This window comes from Schistocerca gregaria, chromosome 11 (assembly GCF_023897955.1).
Source record: "Schistocerca gregaria isolate iqSchGreg1 chromosome 11, iqSchGreg1.2, whole genome shotgun sequence".
NCBI classification, from domain to species: domain Eukaryota; kingdom Metazoa; phylum Arthropoda; class Insecta; order Orthoptera; family Acrididae; genus Schistocerca; species Schistocerca gregaria.
The window spans coordinates 74,803,577-74,822,596 of NC_064930.1; the positions used below are offsets into that span (position 1 = coordinate 74,803,577).

The window sequence follows — 19,020 nt, forward strand, 5'->3', positions numbered from 1 at the left end:
TAATGACCACAGTTCCTGTTCTTAAACCACAAAATGCTGAAAGTACAATATGACAGAGTAAAAGAAAAGAAAGTGCTACTGAAGAAGCATATTGAGCAACTTAATAGTAAACACTAAACAAGAACAGTGTTGTTAGAAACTTTAGTTGCTAGTTTGAAAAAATAAATAGATAAATAAAAAGTTTATAAAATAAAAGAAATAAAAAGAATGTGTAATTCGGTTTCTAATATGATAAGCAGCAAAAATGTAATGGATCTGTTGGAGTGGCTTTTGAAACTTCAAGCTAGTGGTAAAGTATCACAACATTTTCAGCAAATAAGGAAATTTGTTTTGACCTCACACTTTTATTGTGCCAAAGCACATACTACTTACAGAAGTTTGAGGAAATAACCTCACCCTTGAACCCTTCACTGCAACTGTAGAGACGTTTCTTACTTATAAACAGTGAGCATCACTTCACAGCAACTGAATTTGAGGAGGAAAAATTACATGAAATTTATAAAACTGCTTGTGAAGCATCTTGCAGATTAAAACAGTCACATAAATCTAAATCTTCTAAGCAGAGGGGTAAAGTCGTAAGAGAACTACGTACTGGTAGCAATCATATTTGATTTAAAAGGGGGAATGTCAACGAAAAAATTGTAAAAATTATACTCCCCCATGAAGACCCTAAAAATGTGTACCAATAAATTATTTTACTGTCTTATGAGTCATTATTATTATTATTATTATTATTATTATTATTATTATTACTGGAATATTATCAGAGAAGGTGGAAAACGTATGGCAGAAGACAAAAATTGTGTGAAAATTGATCAATAAATGGTGCCGTGTGTGTCAGAATATGTAAATGAAAACACCTGTCATGTGCACGACCCACTGAATTTGGTATGAACACGCTCAGTTCACAGCTTTTCCTCCTTTTGCGCCTGCGACATTTGCCATGACTGTTTCAATGCAGGATTTCGCACTATGCTTGTAAAGCTGTTATTACAAGAATGATGCCCATGCAGACATTGCTCTACAGAAGTTCCACACAGAAGGATTTTAAAAAAGGCGTTAGTCCAATGACTACTGTGGGTGTGGAGAAAATGATTCGGAAATTCGAAAAGACGGTTTCTTTCAGTGTGCAACCTGCTAGATGGAGGAAACGAGTTGATTCGACGTCAGTGGAAGCAGAGGCCACAACAGTGCAGGAGGAGACGAGTGGTGGCGTGCTAACGTATAGTGCACGGAGAATTGCCCAAACATTGGACATACCCGTGAGCACAGGGCGTAAAATCCTACGAAACATCCGTCTTTGCTCTCCATTCAAAATTACCCGTGTGCACGAGTTGCTTCCTGTTGACCTGCCAGCAAGAGAGACATCTGCTTTAGAAGTTCTAGCTATCACAGAAGTGGACAATCAATGGCCTCGGAAGATTTTGTGGACAGACAAAGCCCACTTCCATCTGACAGGATATGTCAAAACACAGAATTGTCAAGTATGGGCAACGAAAAATCCACACTCAAATCAACCAGTACCAATTCATCCTGAAAATGTCACTGTGTGATGCTGGTTTACAGCATCATTTATCATAGGGCCGCATTTTTTTTTTTAAGAGACAGGTGCTTCCGGACCTGTTATCTGTACCGTCACTGGTATGCACTATAAGTGTATTTTGCACAACCACGTCATTCCAGCTCCCCAACAGCATGGTTGTGTGGATGGGATCATTTATATGCAAGATGGCGCACCTCCGCACATTGCAAATCCAGTTAAGCAGCTGCTGAAGAGCCATTTCAGAAATGTTAGAATTATCAGCCGCCATTTCCCTACAGCCAGGTCGTCCTGGTCACCTGATCTCGATCCGTGTATTTCTGACTGCGGGGCTATCTGAAAAGTGCTGTGTTCAGTCTTCCAACTGCAAACTTAGCCGCATTGAAGGTACGCAATGTGCAACACATTCTGAACGTGACCCAGGAAACACTTTAATTAGTTGTGGAATGTGCTGTTTCTCGATTTCAACTTGTTGCAGAAATGGTAGACAGCAGATTGAACTTGTTTTGTGGCAGTTACACGGAAATTAATAATCTGATTTGATTTTGATTGAAGCTTTTTATGTGGTTTTTGGCCTCAGGACAATTAAAAACCTATGTGATGGATTCTTTTTATGCAGCTTTTGGCCCCAGGACAATTAAAAACAGATATTTCCCATCCAATGTAATATGACGCTGTTGTGGTGGATGGGCTTGTGTAACTAACAGTATCACACCTGTACACCCATGCACACTGAGTAGTACAATTTCGTTAACTTCAGACATACACCTTCGGCATTATTCTACGATTCATTTGCCATTTGTAGTCGGCCACTATTAAATTATGATGTTTACAGCACCATCCATTACTACACTTTGTAACTATTTATTTTGCTTCTGCCACAATTTTCCCCCTTCTCTGATAATATTTTGTTGCAATTTGATGTCATTCTGCCAAGTGATGTTATTTCTACAACGGTTTGAAAGTTTAACTTTAATTATAATCACCCTGTATATGATCGTCTATTCAAACTGACGACCTTGGGTAAGACCAGTTTGGATTCCGTAGAAATATTGGAACACGTGATGCAATACTGACCCTACGACTTATCTTAGAAGCTAGATTAAAGAAAGGCAAACCTATGTTTCTAGCATTTGTAGACTTGCAGAAAGCTTTTGACAATGTTGACTGGAATATTCTCTTTCAAATTCTGAAGGTAGCAGGGGTAAAATACAGGGAGCGAAAGGCTATTTACAATTTGTACAGAAACCAGATGGCAGTTATGAGAGTCGAGGGGCATGAAAGGGAAGCAGCGGTTGGGAAGGGAGTGAGACAGGGTTGTAGCCTCTCCCCGATGTTATTCAATCTGTATATTGAGCAAGCAGTGAAGAAAACAAAACAAAAATTCGGAGTAGGTATTAAAATCCATGGAGAAGAAATAAAAACCTTGAGGTTCGCCGATGACATTGTAATTCTGTCAGAGACAGCAAATGACTTGGAAGAGCAGTTGAATGGAATGGGCAGTGTCTTGAAACGAGGATATAAGATGAACATCACCAAAAGCAAAACGAGGATAATGGAATGTAGTCGGGTGATGCTGAGGGAATTAGATTAGGAAATGAGACACTTAAAGTAGTAAAGGAGTTTTGCTATTTAGGAAGTAAAATAACTGATGATGGTCGAAGTAGAGAGGATATAAAATGTAGACTGGCAATGGCAAGGAAAGCGTTTCTGAAGAAGAGAAATTTGTTAACATCGAATATAGATTTATGTATCAGGAAGTCGTTTCTGAAAGTATTTGTTTGGAGTGTAGCCATGTATGGAAGTGAAACATGGACGATAACTAGTTTGGACAAGAAGAGAATAGAAGCTTTCGAAATGTGGTGCTACAGAAGAATACTGAAGATAAGGTGGATAGATCACGTAACTAATGAGGAGATATTGAATAGGATTGGGGAGAAGAGAAGTTTGTGGCACAACTTGACTAGAAGAAGGGATCGGTTGGTAGGACATGTTTTGAGGCATCAAGGGATCACAAATTTAGCATTGGAGGGCAGCGTGGAGGGTAAAAATCGTAGAGGGAGACCGAGAGATGAGTACACTAAGCAGATTCAGAAGGATGTAGGTTGCAGTAGGTACTGGGAGATGAAGAAGCTTGCACAGGATAGAGTAGCATGGAGAGCTGCATCAAACCAATCTCAGGACTGAAGACCACAACAACATTCAAACTGACAGATAATTTAGGTGTAGTTTAACTCCTTGATGAATGGCACAGGGTACAAGAAAGAAAGAGCTCTACAAGTGGAAAGGCTGTGGTTTTGAGAACAAGTAACGAGTCACGTCCAGACAGTTGAGTCGATAAGGTTCCAGGTTTGAGTCCTGTTCCAGCACATATTTTTAATCTCTCACAAAATTACACCCAGCAGTCAAATGAAAGGCACAAAAGCCATTCACAAAGCACAAGATACGAACAACAGGAGAACCTCCGACCTGAGCACAAGACGACTGCACGCGGCAGCAGAGTACGACGGTACTCACCGGTCGCATCGCCTCACTCCATTCCCCGTGGCCCTTCTGGTACTCGCGCACCAGTGCCAAGTCGTCCTTCACGCGCACCGTGTCGCCCACGGCGAACGTGTTCACCTTGGTGAGCGCCGCCGGGTGCAGCGTCCAGCGGTTGTTGCAGCCCTCGTAGCGCACGCGGATATCCCCGCGCTCCGTCACCCGGTGCACGGTCCCGACTGTACCGATGTACTGTGTAAGGGGAATAGCGGGAAACTACTGTGACACTCGCCTTCGGATAGCAGTGGCTGTAGTAGTTGTTTCAGATAATTATCTGAAAATAATAACACTAGGCATAAAGATAACACTAAGAAAAAGTAACCTGCACTATCAACCACTTACCCTTATTCTTGCACAGGAAGCAAAGCATGCAGCCTTAAAATGCAAGGACCGTTCTAAAAGCAAAGTACATTTGTTCCTCCCTACACTTTCAAATCCAGATAATGAAGCAAAACTTACTGTACAATATTTTTTGGCCCCTCAGCTTTTTATTACACACTAACTATTCGAATTTAAACATTTGTCACAGCTCTCAACAACGTTTCCTACGCCTTCAGCATAGTTGACTGCCACCAACTTGTTGAACCAGTCAGTAACATCCACTTTCGCTTCATTGCCATTTCCGTAGTGCTTTCCACCCAAAAAAATTATTCAATTTGGGAACAAGAAGGTAATCGCTCGGGACTGAGCCTGGGCTATAATGTGGATGTTCAAAACTTTGCCACTTAAACTGCCAAACCAAACCCTTTGTCAATGCAGCAGAGTGCAGGAGAACAATATCGTGAAGAAAGACAATGCCGTCGTACAACAAATGACATCATTTGTTTTCAGTGGTGTGGCGTAGCTGGTGAAGGATTGGACGGCAGGCCACTGCAATTCCGGTCCGTCCTCTAGGCATGAAGCCACTGAGCAAGACGTCCTTCTAATCCCGGAACACAGTGCCTGTAGGCATGGTGGTGTTCGTAATCTGTTTGTTTTTGTTGGGGTTCATGAAATACGCCATTTCATTGACTGGCACTCTGTTTCAGGACTTCTACGAGGGTGGTTTGAAAAGTTCTTGGAATGGAGAAACACACACACACACACACACACACACACACACACACATTAAAATTTATTTTATTTACATCATTTTAATATATATATGATGATGTAAATAAAATAGAAGGAAACTTCTACATGGGAAAAATATATTAAAAACAAAGATTCCAAGACTTACCAAGCGGGAAAGCGCCAGCAGACAGGCACAATGAACAAAACACACAAACACACACACAGAATTGCTAGCTTTCACAACCGATGGTTGCTTCTTCAGGAAGGAGAGGGACAGACGAAAGGATGTGGGTATTAAGGGAGAGGGTAAGGAGTCATTCCAATCCCGTGAGTGGAAAGACTTCCCTTAGGGGGAAAAAAGGACAGGTGTACACTCACACACACATATCCATCCGCACATACACAGACACAAGCAGACATATTTAAAGGCAAAGAGTAAGGGCAGAGATGTCAGTCGAGGCGGAAGTATAGAGGCAAAGAAGTTGTTGAAAGACAGGTGAGGTATGAGTGGCGGCAACTTGAAATTAGCGGAGGGTGAGGCCTGGCGGATATCGAGAAGAGAGGATATACTGAAGGGCGAGTTCCCATCTCCGGAGTTCGGATAGGTTGGTGTTGGTGGGAAGTATCCAGATAACTCGGACGGTGTAACACTGTGCCAAGATGTGCTGGCCGTGCACCAAGGCATGTTTAGCCACAGGGTGATCCTCATTACCAACAAACACTGTCTGCCTGTGTCCATTCATGCGAATGGACAGTTTGTTGCTGGTCATTCCCACATAGAAAGCGTCACAGTGCAGGCAGGTCAGTTGGTAAATCACGTGGGTGCTTTCACACGTGGCTCTCCCTTTGATCGTGTACACCTTCCGGGTTACAGGACTGGAGTAGGTGGTGGTGGGAGGGTGCATAGGACAGGTTTTACACCGGGGGCAGTTGCAAGGGTAGGAGCCAGAGGGTAGGGAAGGTGGTTTGGGGATTTCATAGGGATGAACCAAGAGGTTACGAAGGTTAGGTGGATGGCGGAAAGACACTCTTGGTGGAGTGGGGAGGATTTCATGAAGGATGGATCTCATTTCGGGGCAGGATTTTAGGAAGTCGTATCCCTGCTGGAGAGCCACATTCAGAGTCTGATCCAGTCCCGGGAAGTATCCTGTCACAAGTGGGGCACTTTTGGGGTTCTTCTGTGAGAGGTTCTGGGTTTGAGGGGATGAGGAAGTGGCTCTGGTCATCTGCTTCTGTACCAGGTCGGGAGGGTAGTTGAGGGATGCGAAAGCTGTTTTGGAAATATCACTTTGCCACGAAGAAAAATAATCCTGATCCCACTCCTAATGATCCAACTCCCCAAGACACTAACCAAATTGAACCCTCCCTGGAACAGTTCCGTCCTCCATCACAGCGGGACCCACCTCCTCTTCCTCAAAATCACCCTCTCCAAAGTGAGGTGTTATACCCTCGTCTGTCTAACCAAAGGAGGATAGTCGTGACCTCAAGTGAGCGTTATGTTATAGTTCAGTGTGTGTTTTGGAGAGGATATTGTGCAGGAAATTTTTTTTTTCTTTCACACACATCAGCAGGACAAATGGACACAATGTATCTCCGAGGCAGCTGACATGCTGTCGAGACCAGAGTGATAGTTCAGTGGCTGCTCTCCACGACCTGGTCCCTCAGCATCGTTTCTGCCAGCCAGCTTTTCGTAACTACACACACGAGAGTCATCCTCACAGCACGTCCTTCGTTCTCCGAGTCCTCCTCGCCTCGGTCTCCACTGGCCGTGCACCCGCACTGTCCAGCCAGCGTTTCTCCCTTCCTTCCCTCAACCTGCCACCCCTTCCCCATTCCACACCTCCACATCACATCACATCACTAACTGCACAAACACAACAACTCCACTGCCTGTGTGCTGCATTCCTACCCCACACATTTGCTGCCTCTCCCTTAAGGATGGGATGAGCCAACCAGTTAAAACTGATACCAGTATCTTACTTCTGAATACTGTAACTGGAATTTTTTGGTATTTCTTTGGTCTCAGTTATAATAGGTGTTTTTATTTTTTTACTAATAACTGGGTAAAAAACGAAAATAACAATTAGCTATAGCAGCAGTGCTAAGATTCTTCCTATTTTAACTAAACATTTTTGTAAAAACATCAGTAATTTTTATTTGTAAAATTTCCTTTTCTTTGAAATATTGCATTATTATATAAAATGGGAAAAGTGGTCAGTGTCATTTTAACACAGGTGTAATGCATTATGCCTTCAATGACTACCATGGCAGAATACAGTCTAGTGATCTTTTAAAATGTCAACAAAAAGGAACAACGCACAAGCCTCTTTGAGGAAGTTCACATCGAAACTGGTATAACGGCCCTTGATGCGGTTGTGGGAACAGAGATTACCAAAGCACTGAGGACAATGAAAACAAGCAGAATGATCTATATCCTCAGTAAACTAGATAAAAAAATCAGTAGTGTCCTACCTGAGTGAGGAACTTGAAACTTTCAGCACAGGGCAGGAGCATGTACAGAAATCTGGCTCAAGTTTAAAAGAATAGTTGGCCATCACTGGGTAGATATGTACCCAACAGAACAGTTCATAATGGTAGGGAACTTATATGGTATACAGTCAGAAACAGAGATTACTGCATGATACAAAGGGGTCCCAAAAAATGTATCCACTGTGTAAAAGTCCATAAATGGCAAACTAATTGACGGAGTTGTTTTATCTTTGGTAGTGTAATAGTTTGTAGTTTTGGCAATCATCACACAATCATTGTATTGCATTGTTTTGTTCTGTCAGATGACAGTCACCAGACAGTCAGTGTTTTTTCTTAGTTGCACCTAGTTACTCGAGTAAACATGGCTGGCGCAAGACTTACATTCGATGAAAGAAAGTCAGTTTTGAAGTGGTATTTTGAGTACAAAAACATAATGAGGTTCAACGGCAATGGTGAAATGAGTATCAAACAGAGCCACTGACACGTTTAATGATTTGTCACATTCGAGACAAATTTGAAGCCGAAAGCTGTGTTAAAGATGTACACAAACAATGGTCTGGACAACATGTAGCAGTAACAAGTCCAGCTAACTCCAGTCAAGTGTTCAACAATTCACTCACTCACCACAGAAGTCTGTGAGACAGTGCGACCGTGAAACTGGAGTGGGTCGCTCAAGTGTTCGGTGAATTCTGAAGACAAAAAAGTGGAAGTGCTACCCCGCCGAAAATCTGAACGTCCGTGTAGACAAAGCTGTGAATTTGCCAGGAGTAAATGTGTGGTGTGGGTTGTCTTACCGGGGCTCGATTGGGTCATTGAATCAGACATCAATTTTACCTGCCATCCGAGACTTGTATGGAGACAGAAGGGTTTATTTTCAAAAAGATGGTGCCACAGACCACTACCAAAATAGTGTTAGGACATGTCTCAGTGAAAATCTACCAGGAAGATGGATAGGGCGTAGAGGTGCTGTGGAGTATCCACCACGTTCCCCAGAGCTAACTCCTCTGGACTTTTACCTGTGGGGAACACATTATGGACATCATTTATCAACAAAAGCCAGGCACATTAGGCTAACTTCGAGAATCCATCATACATTCATGTGCAAATACCCAACTGAACACGTTGCAGTCAGTAGTTCGTGCTGCAGTTCAGTGGCATCATTTGTGTGCGGATGTTAATGGTGACCATTTCGAACACCTACAGTGATATCGTTAAACAGGACTTTAAGCTACACTTTCACCAAAAATGAGACGACTCCGTCAAGATGAATGCGTACTCGTAAATAGGGGATTTCAGACTATGGATGAATAATTATATTTCATATGCTTTTGTGACCCACTACCAGAAACATTTTTCATAAACCAGATAATAGTAAAGTCTTAAGAATCCATTCAGAATAGTAAAATCTAATTTAGTTGATTTTCAAAACATTAAGTAGTTTCATGTTCTTATGCCTGTCTTTATATAGGCAACCTGTCCCCCAAAATTGCCAGTCTTCATCTGGTCAACACACAGATAACACCATTATGTCAGTTTGTGTAAAAGTCTGTGACCAATGAGTAAACATGCAACACCTTTATGTCTAATTATGCCTTTTAAGTTCGTGGCCGGTAATCACACGAGTTACATCTGCGTGCGAAATGTCTGCCGACAGTATTCAACATTGCAATAAAAACATCAGTTAATGTAAAGTGTCTGCAACCACCAAATATCTCGGCTCTGTAACACCGCATATGAAATAATGCACGGAAAGTTCCAGTTGAGAATAACGAATCAGTTAGGAACAGAGAGATGACTCGCCAAAAGGCAAAAGTGCTGTGCTGTTGACAGAAACGAGGGTTTTAAAAATCGTTAATGACTGTGAAAAAGGGAAAGAATGAAATGCAAGTCAGACTTTGTATTACAGAAAAGTTATCGGACTTCATGATTCGGAAAAGCTATTGTTGTGGTGGTCCTTGTGGCTTTTCTGAGCAGAAGTCAAACCAATTTCCACTACAAAAATTATTTGAAAAAGAACAGAGAACAACAAAATGTAACTGACAAGGGGAAATGGCGTAGATAAGAGTTCATCCTTTACCATGTTAACATGTCTTCTTTCATGCGGCGTCCAGGTCTGCAAAAATCTCCTACTTCCTTTCTGCATGAAAAGTAATATCTCCTCCAAAATCTTGCAATCATCCAGGAATCACTAATTTATACAAATCAAAATCATCTTGACACTGAATGCAATTTATTTTACGTTGCTACTTCCAACCTCCGAATTTCATAACAACTTCCACAATATGTCTAAACATTAATAAGTTTTTTCGTCTTAATCACCTGTGTGTGTGTGTGTGTGTGTGTGTGTGTGTGTGTGTGTCGCGCGCGGGGGGGGGGAGGGGGGTTAAAGTCTGTTTCTCCTGCAGCTTGAGAAAGGAATTTCATTCTGAAAGCTGGCGAAGCAACGCTCTGTAGTGTTTAATAAAAAAGAAGAAGAAAGAAACAGGGGGTTTTAAAAAATCTTTAATGACCGTGAAAAATGGGAAAGAATGAAATGCAAATCGGACTTTGTATTACAGAAAAGTTCAGAAAAGTTATCGAACTTTGTGATTCGGAAAAGCTATTGTTGGGGTGATCCTTGTGGCCTTTCTGAGCAAAAGTCAAACCAATTTTCACTACAAAAATTATTTGAAAAGGCCGTCTATTGTCTCTCGAGAGTGGAAGCTTAATGCAGACATAAAAACTTACTAGCTAGTCTTGGTCAGATGAAGACGAAAAAACTTCTTGACGTGTAGACATATTGTGGAAGTTTGTTTGACATTTGGAGGGGAGAAGCAACGTACAATAAATTGCGTTTATTATCAAGACGGTTTTGTACACATTAGAAATTCCTGGACAATGAAACTTATTGCAAGATTTCGGAGCAGACTTTTCATGCAGAAATGAAGTAGGAGAATTTTGAAGACCTGGACGGCACACGAAAGAAGACACGTTGACATGGTAAACAAGGATAATGGAATGTAGTCTAATTAAGTCGGGTGATGATGAGGGAATTAGATTAGAAAATGACACACTTAAAGTAGTAAAGGAGTTTTGCTATTTGGGGAGAAAAATAACTGATGATGATCGAAGTAGAGAGGATATCAAATGTGGACTGGCAATGGAAATGAAAGCGTTTCTGAAGAAGAGAAATTTGTTAACATCCAGTATTGATTTAAGTGTAAGGAAGTATTTTCTGAAAGTATTTGTATGGAGTGTAGCCATGTATGGATCTGAAACATGGACGATAAATAGGTTAGACAAGAAGAGAATAGAAGCTTTCGAAATGTGGTGCTACAGAAGAATGCTGAAGGTAAGATGGGTAGATAACGTAACTAATGAGGAGGTACTATACAGGGTGGTCCATTGATAGTAACCGGGCCAAATATCTCATGAAATAAGCATCAACTGAAAAAACTACAAAGGAAGAAACTTGTCTAGCTTGAAGGGGGAAACCAGATGGTGCTACGGTTGGCCCGCAAGATGGTGCTGCCATAGGTCATACGGATATGAACTGCATTTTTCAAATAGGAACCCACCCCCTCCCCACCCCATTTTTTATTACATTTTCGTGTAGTACGTAAAGAAATATGAATGTTTTAGTTGGACCACTTTTTTCACTTTGTGATAAATTGCGCTGTAATAGTCACAAATGTACAAGTATGTGGTATTACTTAACATTCCGCCAGTATGGACGGTATTTGCTTCTTGATACATTACCCGTGTTAAAATGGACCGTTTACCAATTGCGGAAAAGGTCGATATCGCATTGATGTATGGCTATTGTGATCAAAATGCCCAACGGGCGACTGATATGTATGTTGCTCGGTATCCTGGGCGGACCATTCACTGGATAGTTACTTTATTTAAGGAAACAGGAAGTGTTCAGCCACATGTTAAATGTCAACCACAACCTGCAACAAATGATGATGCCCAAGTAGGTGTTTTAGCTGCTGTCGTGGCTAATCTGCACATCAGTAGCAGACAAACTGCATGAGAGCCAAGAATCTCGAAAACGTCGGTGTTAAGAATCCTACATCAACATCGATTGCACCCATACCATATTTCTATGCACCAGGAATTGCATGCTGACGACTTTGAACGTTGTGTACAGTTCTGCCACAGGGCACAAGAGAAATTACGGGACTATGACGGATTTTTTGCACGTATTCTATTTAGCTACGAAGTGTCATTCATCAACAGCGGTAACGTAAACCGGCATACTATGTACTATTGGGCAACAGAAAATCCACGATAGCAGCTACAAGTGGAACATCAGTGGCCTTGCCAGGTTAATGTATGGTGCGGCATTATGGGAGGAAGGACAATTGGCCCCATTTTATCGATGGCAATCTAAATGGTGCAATGTATGCTGATATCCTACGTAATGTTGTAGCGATGTTACTACAAGATGTTTCACTGCATGACAGAATGGCGATGTACTTCCAACACGCTGAATGTCCAGCACATAGCTCCCGTGCGGTTGAAGCGGTATTGAATAGCATATTACGTGACAGGTGGATTGGTCATCGAGGCACCATTTCATGGCCCGGACTTTCACCGGATCTGATGTCCCCAGATATCATTCTGTGGGGAAGTTTAAGGATATTTGCTATCGTGATCCACCAACAACGCCTGACAAGATGCGTCCGCGCATTGTCAATGCATGTGCGAACATTACGGAAGGCGAACTACTCGCTTATGAGAGAAATGTTGTTACAGGTATTGCCAAATGCATTGAGGTTGACAGACATCATTTTGAGCATTTATTGCATAAAGGTGGTATTTACAGGTAATAACACTGTAACAGCATGCGTTCTTAGAAATGATTAGCTCACAAAGGTACATGTATCACATTTGAACAATCAAAATAAAATGTTCAAACATACCTAAGTTCTGTATTTTAATTAGAAAAACCTAGTTGTTACCTACAGTTCGTCTAAAATTGTGAGCCATACGTTTGTGACTATTATGGTGCTTTCTATCACAAAGCGAAAAAAGTGGTCCAACTAAAACATTCATATTTCTTTACGTACTACACAAATATGTAATAAAAATGGGGGTTCTATCAAAAAAAATACGCAGTTGATATCCGTTTGACCTATGGGAGCGCCATCTGGTTTCTCCTTTCAAGCTAGACAAGTTTCTTTCTTTGCAGCTTTTTCATTTGACGCTTATTTCATGAGATATTTGGCCCGCTCACAATCAATGGACCACCCTGTATAGAATTGGTAAAAGAGGAATTTGTGGCACAACTTGACTAGAAGAAGGGATCGGTTGGTAGGACATGTTCTGAGACATCGAGGGATTACCAATTTACTATTGGAGGGCAGCGTGGAGGGTAAAACTTGTAGAGGGAGACCGAGAGATGAATACACTAAGCAGATTCAGAAGAATTTAGGTTGCAGTAAGTACTGGGAGATGAAGTCTGTGCAGGATAGAGTAGTATGGAGAGCTACATCAAACCAGTCCCTGGACTGAAGACAACTACCATAACAACAACAACAACAACAACAACAACAACAACCAAGCAAGCAGAGCAAAGCTCTGTCTGTCCGTGTATCTTTTGACAGCGCAGCGCTTCTGTGTTTTGGTGAGTAAGCTCGTGTGAAACAGTAAACATGCAACTTCAAAGTGCTATGTGTCTATGACTTGTGGTTGAACTAGTTCTCTTCCAGATGTGTTTGTGAAGGATGATATTCACATTTCTTTACCTGTACAGTATTAAAACTGGAACTGGCCATCAACAATGTGGATTATTTTTTAGGAATCAGTCTGTTGACTGGTCTGACTCAGCCTGCCCAATTTTTTGCTGGATGTATTCCAATCTCTGTCTTCCCCCACAGTTTTGCCCTCAACAGCTCCATCTAGTATGATGGCAGTGATTCCCTAACATCTGAAACACTTGTCCTATTATCCTTTCCCTTATTCTGGTCGGTGTTTTCCACACATTCTTTTTCCTCACCAATTCTGCAGAGAACCTCCTTGTGTCGTACTTTAGCCGTCAATCCAACTTTTTTTCTTCTGTAGCACCCCATCTCAAATTTCTTGCTCAAATTAAAGCCTACATTTGATACTAATCAACTTTTCTTGACCAGGAATGCCCTTTTTACTAGTGTTAGTCTGCTTTTTTGTCCTACTTGCTCCGTCCATCATGGGTTACAATGCAAATAAAATGGGATGAGTTACTTTTAAAATTCATCTATTGTGTGGTCAAGTTCATTTCGCATTATCCTTCATACTATTAGTTTCCAGAATAACTATCCGATGCATGAAGACGTGAGCTTTCAAGAAATGTATAACCAATTGCAACACAAACCAGAGGTAAGACAGTTGCACTGCAACCATATCCCACTGCCAACTATCATCCTGGTACCTGCATTCAGCAGTGTGTGTGTGTGTGTGTGTGTGTGTGTGTGTGTGTGTAGGGGCATGGCGGGGTTTGGGGGGATGGACGTGGATGTGTATACTACCTTATTAAGCCAGCCTAGTTTTCATTTTTATATGTGCACCTTTCACAAATTCAGTGCTTTCACTATTTAGTGAGTGCAAGTGTAAATTACTTCCAAACTAGCATGAAAGTAATACACATTACAATAAAACAATCAAGATCCAGGATGGATTGACAAAAATATAGAAAGAATACATCGCTACTCATCACACACAGGTGGTGCACTGTCGCAAACAGGCACAGTGAAAAGCCTACGGCTCAACCCCCTTTCTATGCGGTGAGTAGCAGTCTACCCTTTCCACACACAAAAACATAATACACATTCCATAATAGTAACATCACAGGTATGTCAGTGAATAAATAACTAGCACAGATAGCCGACACCCACTTGTGAAGCACAGATAGGCAATAATCACTTGTGTCTGGATGGCCAGTAAAATCATCTCTACTGCCATTTGGTTTAAAAATGTTTGTTTTAGGATTTTATTTTGTACTAAACTGATGTTTGACCCATCTGCCTACCCTTTGCGAGTGCACTCTTTTACTCACCACCACCACCACCACCACCACCACCACCACCATCAACCCCCCAACAACTTCTCCTGTTCCTCCAATGTCTCCTCACTCATGAACTTCCAACATGTGAAAGCCTTATTTTAAGATACCGTAAAATGGAGTTACTTTGTGACTGTAGGGGCTACTTTGTGACATACGTTCATTTTCGCTTATTTCGAATCTCCCACTGTTTGAAAGATGCCTAGAAAGCAAAGAGTGGTGCCAGCGGCTTTCCTGTAGTGCTTCACCATCTTCATCTACATCTACATCTACATCTACGTCTACATCTACATCCACATTCCGCAAATCACCTGACGGTGTATGGCGGAGGATACCCTGAGTACCTCTATCGGTTGTCCCTTCTATTACAGTCTTGTGTTGTTTGTGGAAATAAAGATTGTCAGTATGCCTCTGCGTGGGCTCTAATCTCTCTCATTTTATCCTCATGGTCTCTTCGCGAGATATACACTCCTGGAAATTGAAATAAGAACATCGTGAATTCATTGTCCCAGGAAGGGGAAACTTTATTGACACATTCCTGGGGTCAGATACATCACATGATCACACTGACAGAACCACAGGCACATAGACACAGGCAACAGAGCATGCACAATGTCGGCACTAGTACAGTGTATATCCACCTTTCGCAGCAATGCAGGCTGCTATTCTCCCATGGAGACGATCATAGAGATGCTGGATGTAGTCCTGTGAAACGGCTTGCCATGCCATTTCCACCTGGCGCCTCAGTTGGACCAGCGTTCGTGCTGCGTTCTGCACGACCGCGTGAGACGACGCTTCATCCAGTCCCAAACATGCTCAATGGGGGACAGATCCGGAGATCTTGCTGGCCAGGGTAGTTGACTTACACCTTCTAGAGCACGTTGGGTGGCACGGGATACATGTGGACGTGCATTGTCTTGTTGGAACAGCAAGTTCCCTTGCCGGTCTAGGAATGGTAGAACGATGGGTTCGATGACAGTTTGGATGTACCGTGCACTATTCAGTGTCCCCTCGACGATCACCAGAGGTGTACGGCCAGTGTAGGAGATTGCTCCCCACACCATGATGCCGGGTGTTGGCCCTGTGTGCCTCGGTCGTATGCAGTCCTGATTGTGGCGCTCACCTGCACGGCGCCAAACACGCATACGACCATCATTGGCACCAAGGCAGAAGCAACTCTCATCGCTGAAGACGACACGTCTCCATTCGTCTCCATTCGTCCCTCCATTCACGCCTGTCGCGACACCACTGGAGGCGGGCTGCACGATGTTTGGGCGTGAGCGGAAGACGGACTAACGGTGTGCAGGACCGTAGCCCAGCTTCATGGAGACGGTTGCGAATGGTCCTCGCCGATACCCCAGGAGCAACAGAGTCCCTAATTTGCTGGGAAGTGGCGGTGCGGTCCCCTACGGCACTGCGTAGGATCCTATGGTCTTGGCGTGCATCCGTGCGTTGCTGCGGTCCGGTCCCAGGTCGACGGGCACGTGCACCATCCGCCGACCACTGGTGACAACATCGATGTACTGTGGAGACCTCACGCCCCACGTGTTGAGCAATTCGGCGGTACGTCCACCTGGCCTCCCGCATGCCCACTATACGCCCTCGCTCAAAGTCCGTCAACTGCACATACGGTTCACGTCCACGCTGTCGCGGCATGCTACCAGTGTTAAAGACTGCGATGGAGCTCCGTATGCCACGGCAAACTGGCTGACACTGACGGCGGTGATGCACAAATGCTGCGCAGCTAGCGCCATTCGACGGCCAACACCTCGGTTCCTGGTGTGTCCGCTGTGCCGTGCGTGTGATCATTGCTTGTACAGCCCTCTCGCAGTGTCCAGAGCAAGTATGGTGGGTCTGACACACCGGTGTCAATGTGTTCTTTTTTCCATTTCCAGGAGTGTACATAGGAGGGAGCAATATACTGCTTGACTCCTCGGTGAAGGTATGATCTCGAAACTTCAACAAAAGCCCTTACCGAGCTACTGAGCGTCTCTCCTGCAGAGTCTTCCACTGGAGTTTATCTATCATCTCCGTAACGCAATCGCGATAACTAGATGATCCTGTAACGACCCGCGCTGCTCTCCGTTGTATCCTCTCTATCTCTTCTATCAAGGGGACTGATAACCTCAGCTGTTAAGTCCCATAGAGCTCAGGGCCATTTGAACCATTTGAATCTTCTATCAACCCTATCTGGTATGGATCCCACACTGCTGAGCAGTATTCGAGCAGTGGGCAAACAAGCGTACTGTAACCTCCTTCCTTTGTTTTCGGATTGCATTTCCTTAGGATTCTTCCAATGAATCTCAGTCTGGCATTTGCTTTACCGACGATCAACTTTATATGATCATTCCGTTTCAAATCACTCCTAATGCGTACTCCCGGATAATTTATGGAATTAACTGCTTCCATTTGCTGACCTGCTATATTGTAGCTAAATGATAAGGGATCTTTCTTTCAATGTATTCGCAGCACATTACACTTGTCTACATTGAGATTCAATTGCCATTCCCTGCACCATGCGTCAATTCGCTGCAGATCCTCCTGCATTTCAGTACAATTTTCCATTGTTACAACCTCTCGATATACTACAGCATCATCCGCAAAAAGCCTCAGTGAGCTTCCGATGTTATCCACAAAGTCATTTATGTATATTGTGAATAGCAATGGTCCTACGACACTCCCCTGCAGCACACCTGAAATACTCTTACTTCGGAAGACTTCTCTCCAATGAGAATGACATGCTGTGTACTGTTATCTAGGAACTCTTCAATCCAATCACACAATTGGTCTGATAGTCCATATGCTATATACTTTGTTCATTAAACGACTGCAGGGAACTGTATCAAACGCCTTGCAGAAGTCAAGAAACACGGCATCCACCTGAGAACCCGTGTCTATGGCCCTGAGTCTCGTGGACAAATAGCGTGAGGTGGGTTTCACATGATCAACTTGTTGATTCCTACAGAGTAGATTTCTAGTCTCCAGAAAAGGCATTATACTCTAACATAATACGTGTTCCAAAATTCTACAACTGATCGACGTTAGAGATATAGGTCTACAGTTCTGCAAATCTGTTCGACATGCAAACACAGCCCACACCATCACGGAGCTGCCACCAGCCTGGACAGTGCCTCGTTGACAACTTGGGTCCACGATTACAGTACAAACAAAAAAAGGTTCAGAAGCTAGTCAGAGGCAGTGCGCAAGCAATCTGAAAGCCTAGGCAGTGCCCAAGCGATGTGAAAGTCCACGCAGTACAAAGAGACAATATGTTTACGTGGCACATACTTGTGTAAAGTACTACACATTATCAAACTTGTTGCGGAAGTACACTAAACGGTCAGTAAAATGGCCATCAGTCATCCGGCCTTGGTAATCCAGCCAAAATAGAAGTTCTCGGTAAATGATGACGGACAAAACAGTTGCAGGATAAAAATTTATCCGAATAAATTTTTATCCTGCAACTGTTTTGTCCGTCATCATTTACCGAGAACTTCTATTTTTTATATATATATATACCAAGCGGGAAAGCGCCGGCAGACAGGCACATGAACAAAACACACAAACACACACACAGAATTACGAGCTTTCGCAACTGGCAGTTGCTTCGTCAGGAAAGAGGGAAGGAGAGGGAAAAATGAAAGGATGTGGGTTTTAAGGGAGAGGGTAAGGAGTCATTCCAATCCCGGGAGCGGAAAGACTTCCCTTAGGGGAAAAAAAGGACAGGTGTACACTGGCACACACACACACACACACACACACACACATATCCATCCGCACATACCGTGTGCGGATGGATATGTGTGTGTGTGTGTGTGTGTGTGTGTGTGTGTGTGTGTGTGTGTGTGTGTGCGCGCGCGCGCGAGTGTACACCTGTCCTTTTTTTCCCCTAAGGGAAGTCTTTCCACTCCCGGGATTGGAATGACTCCTTACCCTCTCCCTTAAAACCCACATCCTTTCATTTTTCCCTCTCCTTCCCTCTTTCCTGACGAAGCAACTGCCAGTTGCGAAAGCTCGTAATTCTGTGTGTGTGTTTGTGTGTTTTGTTCATGTGCCTGTCTGCCGGTGCTTTCCCGCTTGGTAAGTCTTGGAATCTTTATTTTTAATATATTTTTCCCATGTGGAAGTTTCTTTCTGTTTTATTTACATCGTCATTAATTTGAACCCAACAATTATATATATATATATATATATATATATATATATATATATAACGCAGGCAGACAGCGTTTGTTGGTAATGAGGATCACCCTGTGGCTAAACATGCCTTGGTGCACGGCCAGCACATCTTGGCACAGTGTTACACTGTCCGAGTTATCTGGATACTTCCCACCAACACCAACCTATCCGAACTCCGGAGATGGGAACTTGC

General features: G+C 43.0%; 1 protein-coding gene across 1 annotated transcript in view; it reads right to left on the minus strand.

Moving 5' to 3' along the window:
• The window catches only part of LOC126295335 (E3 ubiquitin-protein ligase MIB2), a 370,711-nt gene that overhangs the window by 251,037 nt on the left and 100,654 nt on the right, over window positions 1–19,020 (minus strand). The window contains exon 7 of the mRNA XM_049987804.1: window positions 4,058–4,273. Within this exon, the coding sequence (XP_049843761.1) occupies window positions 4,058–4,273 (216 nt within the window). The remainder of the gene's footprint in view (window positions 1–4,057; window positions 4,274–19,020) is intronic.